Source organism: Sturnira hondurensis, unplaced genomic scaffold (assembly GCF_014824575.4).
Source record: "Sturnira hondurensis isolate 20B ecotype Veracruz unplaced genomic scaffold, ASM1482457v3 Scaffold0005563, whole genome shotgun sequence".
Classification (NCBI taxonomy): domain Eukaryota; kingdom Metazoa; phylum Chordata; class Mammalia; order Chiroptera; family Phyllostomidae; genus Sturnira; species Sturnira hondurensis.
Window position 1 is genome coordinate 4,969,658 of NW_028078194.1, and position 17,478 is coordinate 4,987,135.

Below are 17,478 nucleotides of genomic sequence, written 5' to 3' on the forward strand. Positions count from 1 at the left end.
TCTTCGCTTTACAAATGGAATTACATTTGGCATTAGAACTGTTTCACCTAAAGGTCGCCATAATGCTGAGAATATAAAACTTTTAGGCTCAAGCATTGTTTATGACTTTGGGAAGCTCTGAGAAAAAGAGCACTTACAGGAAGATACATTAAAAATTTTTAATTGAAACTTAAATTAGTCTCTCTATATATTTTTTTCATGTAGCAATATTTTTTTGTTCAAGTACAGTTTTCTGCCTTTTCCCCCCAACCCCAGTCTGATACCTCAGCCCTCCCCACCTCCGTCCTGTTTCCACACCCCCCCCTTGTTATTGTCCATGTGTCCTACATAGTTGTTCCTGCAAAAAATTAGTATATATATTTTAAAATCTAAATTATTAGATAAACTTTGAAGAAACCAATCATATCCAACCTTGAGTCAACTTACTTAATTTAACAAGTGCATTTCTCTTTTCTCCATGCTCAATATAACCAAAATTAACTTCCCAACTCTTTAAGTTATCTTTTTCGTCACAATATTTATTTCCACAGAAGAACTGGCCTGCAAAAAAGAAAGGAATTATTAGCTATAATAGGTGGCGATAATATTTATCTATATAACCTGGTATCTGAAATGTACTCTTAACACATGTAAATTTTTAGTTCTATAAAGTCAGCATTAATAAACAACTGATCATAATAATTATAAATGCTCAACAAATGTATATACAAGTATCAAATTAAAGAGCTGAATAAACTGCTTAAAAAAATCAGTCACAGAATTTTTGCTCAATAGGTAAGTCAACTATATTTACATAGAGAGTTTTAGTGACTCCCGGTTAGGGAATCTTACACTTTGGAAAATGGTTACACTAAAAGTGTATTCACTAACCCCCTAAAAGAATAAATGTATTTTCCAAAGTACATGCATATACACCTAGGTGAATCCTTTTCAATATTTAATAGTAATATCAAAATTGATATTTTTAGGTATAACATAATGGTATTTAAGTATCAGCATAAAATGGCATTTAAAGCACATTTTAAAATGCTAGCACTTTGAGATAAGTAGAATAAGTAGAACAATCAAACCCAATGCTCTAAATTTTAGAATCACTTGACATAAAATCAATACCACATTATCATGTCAACTGTACATTAAATAACTTTTGCAAAAAATGAATTAATACTGATGATCCAAGAGGGTAAAAAAAGCAGCACAATTATTAACTCTGACAGAAAAAAAATCAAACTTTTATTTGTACAAATAAAAAATTTGTATCTCAATAATTTGCACTAACAGAAACCTGAATTTTTTTTCACAAAAAAAATTATCAAAATAAATTTTAAAAATTATTATTCCAAGAGGTAATAACTTTTCTAAGCAGGCACTTTTTATTTATTCCAAATGAATACTTTATTAAATCTTTGTACTTTATTAGCAATGGCTTGATTGCTAAAACAGCAACAAAACTGTAACTTTATAAATCATAGCAACAGCATTTTCTCCCCTTCCCAACTAATCCTTTCTTCAGTAACATGAATTTAGAGAATGTCCATCAATTTTTTTAAAAGGCAGCACTGTTTACCATCATCTGAAAATTCCATTCGACAAAAGTATAAAATTTTAAAGTTGGGATAGACATTTTAATATATCTCACTGGTTTAGGTAAAAACAAACTAAAATGTAATCTTAAGAAAAGTTTAAAAAGTTTTACATTTATTATTTTCCTTGTCCTCTAAAGTAGCTCCAGGGCTGATAATAATTACATAAAGAAAAAAATTCCTACTGTTTAATTGCATAAACAATTTCACACCTGAAATAGATATCCAAGTTGTGGAAGATGTATATATGAACCACAGTGATGTTATAAATGTTTAATCATTTTTTAAATGTAACCTTTACTTTCAGTTAAAGATTTTTTAAGTTATTAGTTTAAAATTATTTCCTGCCCTGGCTGGTGTGGCTCAGTGGATTGAGTGCACAATCTGCCTTTTGAGTGCACAAACTGTGAACCAAAAGGCTGCCAGTTCAATTCCCAGTCAGGCACATGCCTGGGTTGTGAGGCAGGTCCCCTGTTGGCGGTGTGCAAGAGGCAACTATGTATCTCTCACACATTAATGTTTCTCCTTCTCTTTTTCTCCCTCCCTTTTACTCTCTCTAAAAAAGTAGATAAAATCATTAAAAAATTATTTCCTAAATGCTCCTCTGTAGTTTTCAGAACATTACTTGTTACTGCAATGAAAAATGCAATTATCAATAGGGAATTTTACAGCACAATACAGTATAGAGATATTAAGTATTCAGAAAAAATTTATGAATAGATTACAACAATGCATAGAAAAAGCACTTACTGATCGCCCAACAAATATCTGGCTTCTGTTGTAAGACTAAATATTTGGGCTCAATCTCAGTGACTCGCCCAAAATTCTTTTAGGTTCAAAGTGATATTTAACTTCTACTTTCAAAATATGGATTTGACTGGAAGACAGTAATACTTTACTGTTATTAAAAAAAACTGATAAAGAGAAAAACTCAAGCATTCATCCATTCATAGTTAACTTGCTATAAAATCTTTAAACATTTTCTACTTATCCTCAACTGAATGTTCTAAAAGCAAAAATTCTAAGTTAAAATCTAAAGCATTATATTATTTTGACCTCTGCTAGTAATATATCCTGAATACACCTTTTCTAATTTTACTTTTGCAGATAATCACTCACTGTATACCTTAGGAATACTCTTACCCAATGACTTCAATTAAATAATGTAACAAAATAACCTTTGCTTATTAAAAAGTAAAATTAAAAAATTACCTTTTCCTGAAATTACTTCTTTTTCTACTCTCCACCTAAATCCAAACTGACAAGAAAAAAATCACAATTATGCCAGAGTATCTATATATATAAATCTAAACATAGAGCCCACAAGTGACATAATTACATTTATTGACCTAAAAATAAATCTAATTCCCATTATGATAGCTTTTTCTCTCCTTATAGGATTCCAGGTTCTTAACAATACATTTGAACAATGACCAACTTATTTGTTAAGAAATAATTTTCTTTACTTTTAAAAGTTAAGATGCCAAGCTACAACACATCTCAATTAATAAAAAAAAAAGTATAACCTGTTATTTATAACACTGACAAAAAATAGAAAAAGAGGCCATGGTACAGTAACGAGGCAGTATTCTCAGTGCAAGAGTGCACAGCCTTTGGAGTCAGACTACTTGGGTTTACTTCTCGGCTCTACCACTTAACAGCTATGTAATACTGAAGACGCCATTTAATCTACTTGTTCCTGTCTCCTCACATGTAGAGTGATACAAGTACCTACCTCTTTTGGTTAAGACGTTTAAATAGGATAATACATATCAAGTATTTAGAACAGTACCTGGTGCATAGTATACCACTGGTTAGCAAGCTACCGCCCACAGGCCAGCTGCCTGTTTTTATCAAGTTTTACTGAAACACAACCGCACACACTCATGCAGGGGTGGCTCTTTTCCCACAACAAGAGAATAGTCATGAGCAGGAAACCGTAATGGTACCAGTCTGGAGCCCTAAGGCACAGTTGTAAAACTCCTCTTCAGATTCTTAAAAACAACGTTGTTTTTTTTTTTGGCTAAAAATTATTTTCTCCACTGCCTTTTAAGATCTTTCACATTCATATGCTAATTTACCATATTTCTAGTTAGTAGTGTAGTTTTCTTTTCAGTTTACTTTTATAATGTTATAAAAGCTCAGCTCCAATAAATGGTGATGGAAGGAGACTTGACTTGCGGTGGTGAACACAAAATATAATATACAGACGATGTATTATACCACTGTACCCCTAAACCTATAAAATTTTATTAACCAATGTTACCCCAATAAATTCAATTTAAAAAAATAGCTAAGCTCCACAATTATACAGACCCAAAGCAAGCTCTACCATTCGTTAACTGGTTCTATGGCCTTGGGAAAGGTACATAACCTCTCAATCTATTTCCTTATTATAAGAATCCTAATCTCATAGGTTGCTGTATTAAGAGAGAATTCAGATGAAGTGCTCAATGCCTGGTTAACTTTGTCATTTTTATTTTTTAAATCACTTATTACTTGAATTATGCAATCTTGTATTTTAAATGCAAATGAGGGCACAAAATATTTCAAAATATTCTAATTAAAACCCAAAGAAAACAGCCCTGTCTGGGTAACTGATTTGATTAGAACATCATCCCAAAAAACAAAACACCAAGATTGGGGGTTCAATGCCTAGTCAGAACACAACAAGAATCAATACTGGCCAGATGGCTCAATTGGTTGGAGCACTGTCCTGAACACCAAAAGGTTGTGGGTTCGATCTCTGGCCAGGGCACATACATAAATTACAGGTTCAGTCCCAGGTCAGGGTGCATGCAGGAGGCAACCATCAATGTTTCTCTGTCACATCAGTATTTCTCTCTTTCTCTCTCCCTTCCTCTCTCTCTAAATTCAATGAAAAACATACCCTCTGGTGAAGAAAAAAAAAGGTTCAACTAATGAATGCATAATAAGTGGAACAACAAATCAATATTTTTCTAATAAAAAAACAAGGAAATAATATCTTCCCAGTCTAGAAAAAATGAAACAAAAAATTCAAAATAATTGCTTTCCATCCAGCTTATGTTGGGATGTCCATTAAAACACAAATGTGTTAACGTTAACAGTTTCCAAACTTTTCTTTCATTCATTAATCTGCTCAACAAATAACTATTAAGCAACTCCTTATTGGGCTAGGCACTCTGCTGAGGATAAAGGGTGATTATTAAAATAGTGTCTGTCACCATGAACATTTTAACCTTATAGGGAGATAAGAAATGTCACAAGAAACTGCAATACGTCTTACTGGTAAAGATTATGGAGGTTTTGCCTCAGTATGCTTTTATATTCTTTCCTGAAGATATACATTTTCCTGCTGATAGGCTGGATTAAAAACTGGAGTTACTCAGGGCTTGGTGCTGAGCCTCTTCTTCTTACTCTACCTTCTAGCACAAAGAGCTCACATATGGAAGCAATGAGCGAGGAGGATTCTAAGTTCCTGACAACACAAGGTTCCATGCCACCTACTTGAACTTTTAAGTAAAAGAAAAGCAAACTTCTAGCTCATTTAAGTCAATGTTCTTTGGGAGTGCGGCTGTTCCCTGCAGCTGAATCTAATCTTATTGGGAGCCAAACAAATTCTCAATAATGAAAGAAAACAAGGAAATGGAGGAGGTGTGGGTCAAAGGTTGGAATTCACTAAAAATGCCTAAGTATATGCTATATATAGTAGGCACTGAGCTAGGAGCTGGTTAATTAAAAAAAGGATAAAACACTGCCTTTGGGTAAATAAAGCTGTGAGAAAATGCATTCTTGCAAGGAAATCAAAGGCACCACTCTGTCTGCAACACCTCAAACAATGTGCACCAAAAGGCAATCATCACCTTTCCCCTCGTGTTGGGTAAGGGGTAGATGGGAAATCTCTGCATCTTCCCCTCAATTTTGCTGTGAACTTAAAATTGCTCTAAAAATAACAAAGTCTTAATTTTTTACAAAAGATCCTCCTCTCTCCATATTTTATATTTCTCTAGTATTCAAAACCTGAGAGTCATATTGACTTCTTGCACTAACCCTCACATCTGACTATTCATCATGTTCTAATAGGAAAATATAACCTGTTTGAAGAGTATCCTCTTTAAAGTATGATTTCTAGTAATATCCTGTGTACTTTCAAATGGAGAATACAAATATTTACTTATTTACTATGTACACATTTTCCCCTTAACTGTTTTTTTTTTAAGAGCAGACACCAAGTGTTAATCCATGACACTCAGCCCAGGCCTCAATACTGAAAAGCAATCAACACATGAGGTGCGGTTGAAAAGCCCACTTTATCACGTGCTCTTAGAAGGACCTATTTTTCGCACTCAACTTGCAGTGTAGCAACTTCAATCAACTCCAACTGCTCTTGTGCTCTTTAGATTCAATATGGTGGTAACTAGTACAGCTATGAGAGCTAGTCCGTAAGAAACTGAGGAAGTCTTTGGGATACACCGAGTGCATGGGTTTGTAAACAGGGTTATAAAAAAACAGACACTAATACTATCTAATAGAATGCTGTAAAGCAACCCACATATTAAAGGCACTAATGAAAAATTAAAGCAACCATGGTTCTGAGATTTCACAATTTAAATAAAAACAAAATCCTTATGATAAATAAACAGGTTGTCTTTCTTAATATAAATGTACATTATCCAAACATAGATTTATGCATCATTCCCTCCTCTCTCATTTCAAACTGAGATCATATGTTCTTGGGTCACCTTCTCTAGCTATAAATGTGAAATTTGAGATAGGAATAAAAATCCCTTTAATATTAACTAAAGTAAGATGTAAAGTGAGAATGAAAATCTGCTCTTATAATTAGCACTGATTAGAGTTAATTTTACTAGAATAGACATTTACATAACAAAAGATGTACATCTGCCTCTTTATAAATGGTAATCAATTTGGAAAATACAGCCTATCAATTTCATCTGTGAAACAAGACATCATTCTGCCATGTCAAATCATTTATTATAATCACTAGTGGTCGTAGATTAGACTCATGATGAATTAGGATCCAGTAGCCACTTGTGTTTAATTTTAGACTTTTTTGCCTCAGCTCACAAAGAAGCAGCCTTAACTGAGGGGCCCTTTATAAATTCCACAGCTGCAGAGGTTAAAATGGTCCAAATGATACTTCAAAGAAACAGGGCAATTTAGACTAGAATAGCATCCTCAAAAAAATAATGTGGGGCATGACAATATAATAAAAAGAAAAAAAAGGACTTCCGCCAAGATGGAGGCATAGGTGGAAACACTGTGCCTTCTTCCACAACCAAGTTTGAATACAACAAAGGTTTGGAGAACAAAGACACAGCCAAAGAATAGAAAATTGAATTATACGGAAGTCCAACTACAACTAACCGGTTCAACCGGGATGGTAAGAGGGGCAGAGCCAGCAGCAGAGCAAGGTCGGGCAGGACAGATCCCCCGACCTAGGCGTGCAGGCAGCCCAGAACCAGTCGGGGTGCGGGACAAACTGACCGCAGTCGCACATTTGCGCACAGTGAGACGGACCACGCAGGCCCCAGGGGGCGAGGGCTGACGGCGGTGGCACACTCGAGTGCAGTGGGATGAAACTCGTGGGCCTGGTGACAGTGGCAGCTGCCGCACCTGTGGGGGCCATGGTGGGAGGTGGCAGACGGGACGCCATTGCTCCTCTTTGACCCCACCTCCACATACAGCGTCACAACCCAGCGACTTAGTTGCCCTGCTCTGGTGAACACCTAGGGCTCCGATCCTGCTATGTAACAGGCACGAACAGCCCAAAAGATAGCGCAAGAAGAACTCAAAGTCCCAGAGCCAATAACTCTCAGCGACCGAGAAATTGCCAGCCTCTCAGAAGCACAATTCAAGACACTGTTTATCAGGATGCTAACAGAACTGGTTGATTATAGTCACAAATTAGAGGAATATATGAAGGCTAAACTAATTAAAATGAAGGGAGATGCACAGGAAACCAATAGCGATGGAAAGGAAACTGGGACTCAAATCAAGGGAGTGGACCAGAAGGAAGAAAACCAAACAGAAAAGAAGGAAGAAACAAGAATTCAAAAAAATGAGAGGCTTAGGAACCTTCAGGACATCTTTAAACGTTCCAACACCCGAATTATGGGGGTACCAGAAGGGGAAGAGGAACAGCCATGAGTGGAAGACTTGTTTGACCAAATAATAAAGGAGAACTTCCCCAGTCTGGCAAAGGAAATAGACTGCCAGGAAATCCAGGAAGCTCACAGAGTCCCAAAGAAGTTGGACCCAAGAAGGAACACACCAAGGCATAATTACATTAGCCAAGATTAAAATGAAGGAGAGGATCCTAGAAGCAGCAAGGGATAAGGGGACAGTCACCTACAAAGGAGTTCCCATCAGACTGTCAGCTGATTTCTCAAAAGAGACCTTACAGGCAAGAAGGAGCTGGAAAGAGGTATTGCAAGTCACGAAATCCGAAGACCTACATCCAAGATTGCTCTATCCAGCAAAGCTTTCATTTAGAATGGAAGGGCAGATAAAGTGCTTTGCAGATAAGGTCAAATTCAAGGAGTTCATCATCACCAAGCCCTTATTATATGAAATGTTAAAGGGACTTATCTAAGAAAAAGAAGATAAAAAATATGAACAGTGAAAGGACAGCAAACTCACAGTTATTAACAACCACACCTAAAACAAAAGCAAACCAAGAGGACAGCTAGATCAGGAGTGGAACCATAGAAATGAAGAACACATGGAGGGTTAGCAACAGGGGAGTGGGAGGAGGAGAAGGGGGGAGAAGGCACAGAAAATAGCATAGACAGTAGGTAGAAAACAGATAGGCGGGAGGGCAAGAATAGTAGGGGAAATATAGAATCTAAAGAACTTGAGACAAGTGGTCATAAACTGAAGGGGGGAAGGGTGAGGGAGTGGGTGTGCGGGTGGAGGGGAATAGAACAGTAATGGTATAATCAATAAAATATATTTAAAAAAAAGAAAAAATACACTTGTATAAGAACCTTCTTTAATAAACATTTGGAAGGCATACCTTGTTTTCTTTGTATCTACTGAGATCTGCTATGCAGTATTCCTTGAATAATTTATCATAGTATTTCTTTGCAAGTCTCTTCTCCCTAGATTTATAAAAAATACAAATCTGCATTTAGAAATCCAATCATAGATTGCTACTTGGAAGCAACATCAAATAAATAACACATGATATAACAATTACTGTTTTAAAAGAGGTCTATTACTTACATGTACATAGAATATCTGAATATTAACTATTACAGTTGTTCTTTCCAGGAGAAGATCTGGAAGACTTACAGTCAGACATGAGAAAGAGTCTTACTCTTCACTTTTTACCCTTTGTAATGTATGGATTTTTTAGAACCATTTTCAGGTATTACTTTTTCCCAAAATATTTTAAAAATTTAAAAAGAATCATATTATAGGACAACAAACAATATTTTTAAAGTGTGTTTTAAAGACAAAGTCAAGTAATAAGAAGTCGGTTAAAACTGCTAAAAATTACCAAAAGGACCAAGCTAGATTCAGTAATCTGAGGAATGGTTTATGTCCTCAATTCAGAACTGTTTTGTGCAGGGTAGGGGAGACAGGAAGAACGCTTTCGATGCATTATGCACTGATGTCTAAAATTACCAGTTCATGTCCATTTCATCCTCCTCATTCCACAGGAATCTGTGATTTTCTCGTATAACATCCATGTCTGTCTTGTCATTTTCCCTGGAAGATAGAATCATTTTAATTTAATGTAAACACAGAATTAGTCAAATTTAGGAGGCCAAACAGTTCTGTGATATTTTTGAACACCTGAGTAAAAAATAATACAAAAAGATAAAGACAGTTTTATTTGTATGTATATATGTACATACATTTGTAAAAACTATTTCAGTACTTTTTCAAAAGGCACTGTGAAGAGTGTTATACAGAAACAACTTAAATGGACAAGAAATCCATCCATTTCTGGCACCGGTTTTGGCTATACACATGGTGCTAAAAAATCAAAATTAGGATAAGAAATCTGAATAAACATTAAATGGAAGAAAAAATGTATGACTAAGTTTCAGAAGCTAAAAAAAGCACCACTACCCTATTGATGTTTAATTAAAAAAATAATTAAGTTTTCCATACTTCATTTTTCTATAGCTTCCAAGGAAGACTGAGTAAGGAAAAGGGTTGAAGGGTATGATTTTCCTAGATACTCAGGGTAGAACAGACTCAGGGTAGAACAAGGGATTGTTGGGAAGTATAGGCCACACCAAGAGGGAGATTAGTCTGGGATAGATGACGGTATAAAGTTTTTTAGGGATGACGGTATAAAGTGTTTTAGGGCTCTCCCAATTCAGAAAAGTGTTAAGTCAGGGAAAAAACACACACAACCAAGAGGCTCTGCTGAGAAAAGCCTTAAACATAGGAAGCAATTTCACGTTTGAGAAGTATTAGAGTGAGGTTTCTTATGTGCCATAACTTTATCTTTTTATTGTCACCGGGTGACATGCTTGTTGATTTTAGAGATAGGGAAAGGGAGAAAGAGAGGGACAGAAACATTGATGTGGGAGAGAAACACTGATCAGTTGCCTTTCTCAAGCACCCCGACTGGGGACTGAACCCACAACCCAGACATGTGCCCTGACCAGGAACGGAACGTGGGACCTTTTGGTTTATGGGATGATGATGCAACCAACTGAGCCACACCAGCCAGGGCTGCCCTACCTTTTAAAAGGCAATCCCTAACACTGAGGTTTAAAAAGTTCATCCTCACAAAACAAAACAAAACACCCAAAGCTGTATAGTCAGGGACATGTGTATTCCTCACATAATTGTTATTGACAGGGGCTACCTACTGCCAGAAGAATGGGGTCAATGGGAAGCTACTTGGATGGATGCTATGGATGGTCTCTCCACCCCATGATATAACAAGGAAATCAGAACGGAAGCAGAGAAGACCACAGATTCAGAAGACACAGTAGCGGTGGGTCTTTGAAAGATCTCCACAGACACCTCCAATCCTGTATAAACTCATGACACTTACCCTGATCGCCTGAAATCTTCTTTTCTGCCACCATAGTATAAAATGTAGTCATTTACAAACTTTGTATGCCTTTGATACTGAAATGCAAAAAATTAAGGATTTTTACTTGCTCAACAGTTGAGCTACATCTAAGATATATTACTGAATAGGGATAAAAAGCATAGTATGAGTCTACTTAGTTTTTTAATATGCAAATATACACTATACATGCCTATAAATTCAAAGGTAGAAAAGGTAAATGTTACAGTATTAAGAATGAACATTATAGAGTAATGGGATTTTTTTATAAGCGATATAAATGTTTATATTGCTTTAAACATTTTCCAAGCATATACTACTTATGATAAAATATGTATCTGGGGAGAAATTTTCCTCTTCTATTGCTGAACTACATATGGCCTCATACCACCATTCATTTTAATCATCACAATACGAGAAATTATAATTTCTGAAGTTAAAGGCAAAGAGTAGAGTTTACCTTTCACTGTTATAAAATATAATTTGGCTATGCCAGTAATAATAAAGCCTTTAAAAATATAAGATGTAACTTTTATAATACTAAATCCTAACAATAGGCTTTCAAAAAAGTAAATATAAGAAATCAGATGTTATTTTTGTAAATTTTCTTTTAATATTCAAAGATCCACAGTCATGTTTATTTTCAGTTAAGTATAATAAGATGCATGAGGTTAAAACTTTTTCTTTTGAAAAGCTTAACGGTGCTCTCCCTACCAGCGAACAGGCACACTCTAGAACTGACCTTCTCTGCAGTACTGTCTGTGGCCGTGACCACATCCTACTGCATTACAGATGGTGACTTCATTGGTCACAATACATTCTGACAGAGTCTCAAATCTGAATACACTTCCCAAAGTGGGAACAAAACAGTTAACATCTCAGAAAAAAGAGAAGAGCCAAATATCTGGACATATGGGTTCTACCTCTTCGCCTATCACTAACTGGTCACGTGACCATAGCAGGTCACTTAAATCTTTTAGAACTGGGGTCAGCAAACTTTTTCTGCAAATAGTAAACATGCAGGCCACATGGTCTCTGCTACAACTGCTCAGCTCTGCCATTTTAGTATGAAAGTAGGTACAGATAACACCTAAATGAATGAGCATAGCTGTGGCTCCAAAAACACTTATTTCTAAAACAGGTGTTGGATGGAACTTTGCTCCCGGGAAGACGGAGTAGACAAAGATGTACTGCTCCCTATTCCTCCCACTAAGAATGGCCAAATCCCTTGGAAATTACATGAGTTTAACTTAAAGAAACATAAGAGGACTCTGAAAGGTAGAGAGAAAGAATTATCAGCTACAGACCTCAGAACCTATGGTAAACGTGGTGGTGAATTACCCTTCCTAAATTTTTTTTAGAGGGAGGGGAAATGGGAGTGAGAAAGAATCATCAATGTGTGGTTGCCTCTCACTCGCCCCCTACTGGGGACCTGGCCCACAACCCGGGCATGTGCCCTGACTGGGAATCAAACCAGCGACCCTTTGGCTTGCAGACCAGCACTCAATTCACTGAGCCACACCAGCCAGGCCTCTTTTTGCCTTTTTTCTTTCTTTTTTTTTTTTTTAGCAATTGTTATAATAATTTATTAGAGGATGTTTAAGTATATTTAAAATGAAAATGTTTGAACAATACCATATAAATTATATTTGTATTAAAGGAGACTTTAAAGCAAAAACCATTACTAGAAAGATATAGGCACACTTCAAAATGACAAAAGTTTAAGTTCTTTAGTAAAAGATAATAATTCTACTATTTTAAAAAATAGTTTTTGTATTGTTGTTCAAGTACAGTTGCCTTTTTGCCTTTTAAATCCCAGGTTTGGAGGTGAAGAAAGCTGGCAATCTGGAAATACCAAAAAGCACAAACAAAACAGAAAAAAGTTCCAAAAGCCTTCTCTAACTGAATATCTAAGAGAGAGGCAGTCTAACAAGATAGGTAACTTTTAGACAATAACCACACTATTCCAGCCAAATACTCCAGAGAAAAACTGTCACACCTCTGCTCATGCCAGAGAAGCAGACCTAGACTCTCACCCTCACCAGGCTTTTAGATGCCCCAACACCTCGAACGATCAGAGAAGGCAGAGAAGATGTTGAAATGCTGGAGGAACAAGGGGCAGATATAAGCAACTTGGTTAACAGATTAGAGGAATAAATAAATGACAAGAAAACATCTATAACTCAAAGTATCAGAAACAGTAACAGAGTTAAACAGATTATTACAGGTGGGAGGGAGTGTATCTAATTGACACTGTCTCCTTCTCCCAATCCTGACCCTTAAGGAATACATACCTAGAAACACTTCAGGTCTTGCCTGGCCTCTCTCTTTCTCCAATATTCAGTAACACGGAAGGCCAGTGGTAGTAGTATCTGTAATGAGCCACAGTCTTACCAAAAAGTTGAGCTGAGATATGCCTATAGCAGGGAAGCAGGGTATGGTATGTAGCTTAGAGAGCCCAACTCATGCCTGAGAGCTGAAGCCAGAGCAGATAGAACAGTCCATAGACAGACCTACATTTAATACAAGTCTTACAAAGTCTTCAGCAAAAAACCAGGTAGAAAGAGAATAAGAGTTAAAATGAGACAGAAGATAATAGTACAAAAATGAGAAATGTTGAGAGCTTGGTAAAAACAGTTTGGAAAAAATACTGGCAAGTTCATGGACTTTGTAAACCTATTTACTAAACATTTGGAATGTTTTACTATTTTTTGTCTCTAAATCTTTTTTTATGTATTAGTAAAAGAGAACTACTCAAAAGTATAAGTGGCAAAATTCCACATCAATAAAGACTTATATTTAAAAATAAAACATCAATCTATATGACTTTACAAGATTTCATAAAATAAAAAAGTAAAATTTAAAAGTCTATTAGTTATTAAAAATATAGAAGTATAAAAAGGATACAGCATCCATAGCTATGAGATGAAACCTTCTATTTCTTGCTTCTTCCCTGTTAAGGCAAATTTCATGTTAAGCAAATTAAATACCTATATTCTAATTAATATAATCAAACCCCTAAGTCTCTGAGTTTACAAAAACACCTTAAACCAAAAAAAAGTAAAGTACATTGAAATACCATACCTATCCAGCAACTCTGCTGCAACCGTTTTATGGACCACCTTTCCATGTTTTTCTTTCTGAAATGGCTTTTGGAGCAGTAAATCATCTTCATCTGTCCTGGTTTATTAAGAAGAAAAGCTATTAAACGAGTTTAATTTTCTCAAAGAGTTTCCCATTTTTTTATATTTTCACAACTGGAACATGTTTTAAACATTTAAGTCTTAAAAAGGAATCACTGATCTTTAGTGAGACATCTTACATCTCCTTAAATTGCTTAATTAGTATCTTAATTTTATTTTCATACCTACAAAATGGAGAGGATGAAAATGACAAATGTTCAAATCTTGGTGTCTGACCACCTAGGTTCCTGGGTTCAAATTCTGGTTGTCATTCACTATCTTACTTTTTTCACCATCTTAATCTTAAATAAAATTAAGTTACTTAAGTTCTTTGTGCCACAACCTCCCTGTTTGCAAAGATAATGACGCTTTTGGTTACTGATAGTATGGAACAAGAAGGGCAGAGTCTAGATAACATAGACTATAGATGACTAGCCCTAGTTACATAGATATATATAACCCTAGAGCAGAGAAGCCTGTCCAACTAGATTTGCTCAAATTCTATTCTTACAAAGTAATATTTTTGAATAAAAAATGTTGAAAATGTAAAGGATCATAATTTGTTATAATTATTTCTATTCTATTGGTTATCCATGAAGACTGAACACCCAACAAAAATGTTGAGTCTCAATTATTATGCCCAATATATTGCTCTCAGTGTAAAATAATAAACCAGTTCTTATAAGTTTGATTAATCAATCAATCAACCATTCCTAAGTTAATAGATAAAAGCAAGGCTCTAAGTACTAAAAGCTGAAAACCTCGCCCTTAAAGACAGCAACTCCACCAAAATGGAGTAGCCTCATTATAAGGCCCAGAATATATCTGTTGTCAGATCTTGTCCCTTCCAATAAAAACTTCATGAGCCCCCTCCCTTGATCATTTAGCCTGCTCATTCACAAAACCATAAGAATTGAGCCATATCACAATCTCACACTCCACATTAACCTCATTTTGAAGCCAAATCCTAGCAAAGGGACCACCAAACTATCTGTCGTAGCTAAAGCAATATTTAGCTAGGACATCTGCAAGTAAAAAGTCCTTCTCCACTTCCTGCATCTGTAAATTCCTCCACAGCATAAACATTTCTTATTTTTCACATAAAGGTTCTCAAATTTTTGAGTCAATTCATTACAATTCAATGAAGTGAAATCCCTTCACATCGTTGCTTCACAAACACAATCCAAAAACTTTCAATATTAGTTATAACTCATCTCAATCTAGAAAGGGTTTGAAGCACAGATCAATAAAAAATTACCCTTTTTTCCTTTTGCTTGATTCTCCACAGTGTTCATCATCACTAAAATCAGAGTCATAGCCTCCATGACCGTGCATCTGTAAAGTATAAAGTCAGTTACTTAGCACCTAAGTTGCCCATTGTTCAGGAAACAGAATAGTTCAAAAGGAAGTTATATTTAAAAGTCAAATAGTTTTAAAGGATAGTAGTGGGTATGTCACTGTCCCTGGACCATCCACACATCCAAAACTTTCATTCACTTTGAAATAACAGACTTAACCTCCAGAAAATGAATAAACATTTTTTACCATTACACCAACACATTAGTCTTTGACCTTCTTCCATTGAGAACTAGGTCTAGAAGCGGCCAGGTGACTGCAAAGTCAGCAGTGCTTCACTTTAACTCTGAGCAGTAGTAACACTGGTGTGTATTTATCAACTTTGTTCCAGGCATTACGCGAGGTCCTTTACAAACACTGCTTCTATTTCTGCAATTTAGAAACTATTATCTCCATTTTAGAGATGAAGAAACCAAGGGCAAATGAAGTTAAGTAAATCAATGACATAGAGCAAATAGGTGGCTAAGCTGATTTACTTGATTCTTAGGCCCATGATTTCAACTACTCCAAACTGCCTCTCTGGAATTTGCTAATATTTTGATTATTACATTCCATTAGACTTACTGCATTTGTGAACAGTACATTATTAATTGATGAAAATGTACCTCTTTTTTTCAACATGTGTGATTTCCTTTCTCTTTTAAAGGTTTTTTTTCCTGGGTAAATCACCTTGTCCTTTGGCCTAGTCAACCTTATTTTTTTTTTATTGAAATTCTCAGAAATACTGAAAGACCTTAACTGTCACCAAGCTGTGTTGGAAGCAGCTCCTGGTTTCAGCATTATGTTGAATTTGGGACCCACATTAATAGGGGATGGATAGGTTATTTGTATATTTAAGTATGTCATTGGGTAGGTCATAAATACCCAATTCACATGGGCGCAAGAAATCGGTGCAAGCCAAATGATATATACAATTTTTAAACTTTAATATTCACAGCAACAAGCACAGTGGAAAAAAGAGGAAAGAACCCCCTAAACTTCAATGCCCTAGATCTAAGACAAAAGATGTTTCACCTCTCCTGCCCCACAGAAACCTAGAGGAAGGCCCAGCCAAGGTTGAAAGTGAAGGTTATTAAGGCTACAGCTCCAACTCCACCCTCGCTTACATGTCTTCACCTTGCAGGTACACCTGGATCTCACACCCTCCATCACATCAATTCCTTGCTCCACTAACACATCTGTTCAAGCCATACGAGCCCCTCACTCCTCGTCTTACGACCTCACTTGCACATCTTGATGGGGGACAACCGCTGGGTGCTGCTTAGAGGTATGTTCTGGGATCAGTCTTGCAGAATGCAAATTCTGACCCTTCACATTTAATTTCTCTTTCTTTGCGCAGGTTCTACAACCTGTGAGCCTTAGTCGCCCCCTCTCCAAAAGGAGGCTAGAGAAGAGTACCAGTCTCGCAGGACTGGAAATTGAATTACCACATACAAAGGGTTTTAGAACAGTGTCTGGCACAGTAAAACCCCGTAAACGTTAACTCTTCGTACCATCATCATCTCGTTACCACACACCACGACACCACCTCTTCCCCGTCCCCTCTCTCCCATTTCTCTCTTTTTCCTCTGGCGGCTTCATGCATCCCATACCCATTCCCATACCCATACCCATCTCCACTTAGTGGTTGCACTAACATGCTCTCACTCACTTCTGGTTATGAATAAACTGACAGGGGCCGAGAAAAATTAGAGAAAGGAGACGCCGACTGTCTCCAGAATCTATAAAAATAAAATTTAAAAAAAGATAATCAAGAAGTAGCATATGAGATACAAGTCCTTCTATCCGACATCAAATACGCTCACGGCCCTTCTCAAACACCCCTTCCCCGCCTCCTCGAGCTTTGCCAAGCTCGCCCGCAGAGTAGCCTTTTTCTGTTTTCTTGGCGGCTGCAACGACGACCGACGGCCTGAACGAGCCGCTGCAGGGCCGCCCCGGTCCGCCGGTCCGCCGAGGCCGTGCAGCCCCACCACAGCCGGAGCAGCCACCGCCCGCTCCCCACCTCTCCCTACGGGTCCTGACAAGGCGCTACTTCCGGCTGGGCTCGGCCGCGCGTCACACTTAAATGGTACCGTTCCCAGGCGTCCCGAATTTGTGCTACAGCCAGAACATTCCCGGGAAACAAAAGCGGCGGAGGATCAAGGCCGGAAGGGGAGGCAGAGACTGCCTGCTTTCTTCGAAGTAGCTACCCTCACGCAGTTTTTTTTCTTTGGGCCTTTTCCCCTTCCCTTTGCGGGAGCCCGGTATCTAATATTGTGTGGCACTGCCCTAAGTCCATGCCCCCATTTGAAAAAAAAAAACCTCTTGCTTG

General features: G+C 36.9%; 1 protein-coding gene across 3 annotated transcripts in view; it reads right to left on the bottom strand.

Annotated features, from left to right (window-relative positions):
* The window catches only part of LOC118987996 (protein FRA10AC1), a 33,858-nt gene extending 16,585 nt beyond the window's left edge, over positions 1-17,273 (bottom strand). Inside the window, exons 1-10 of one of the 3 annotated variants that reach the window (XM_037047389.1) lie at positions 17,170-17,273; positions 16,819-16,888; positions 15,070-15,146; positions 13,714-13,809; positions 13,537-13,582; positions 10,612-10,688; positions 9,219-9,302; positions 8,605-8,689; positions 2,796-2,841; positions 427-540 (exon numbers count right to left, since the gene is read on the bottom strand). In XM_037047389.1, coding sequence (XP_036903284.1) covers positions 427-540; positions 2,796-2,841; positions 8,605-8,689; positions 9,219-9,302; positions 10,612-10,688; positions 13,537-13,582; positions 13,714-13,809; positions 15,070-15,146 — 625 coding nt within the window. In that variant the 5' untranslated portion in view covers positions 16,819-16,888; positions 17,170-17,273. The other 2 variants (XM_037047392.1, XM_037047393.1) reach the window with 2 other exon arrangements.
* Positions 17,274-17,478: the final 205 nt, after the last annotated feature.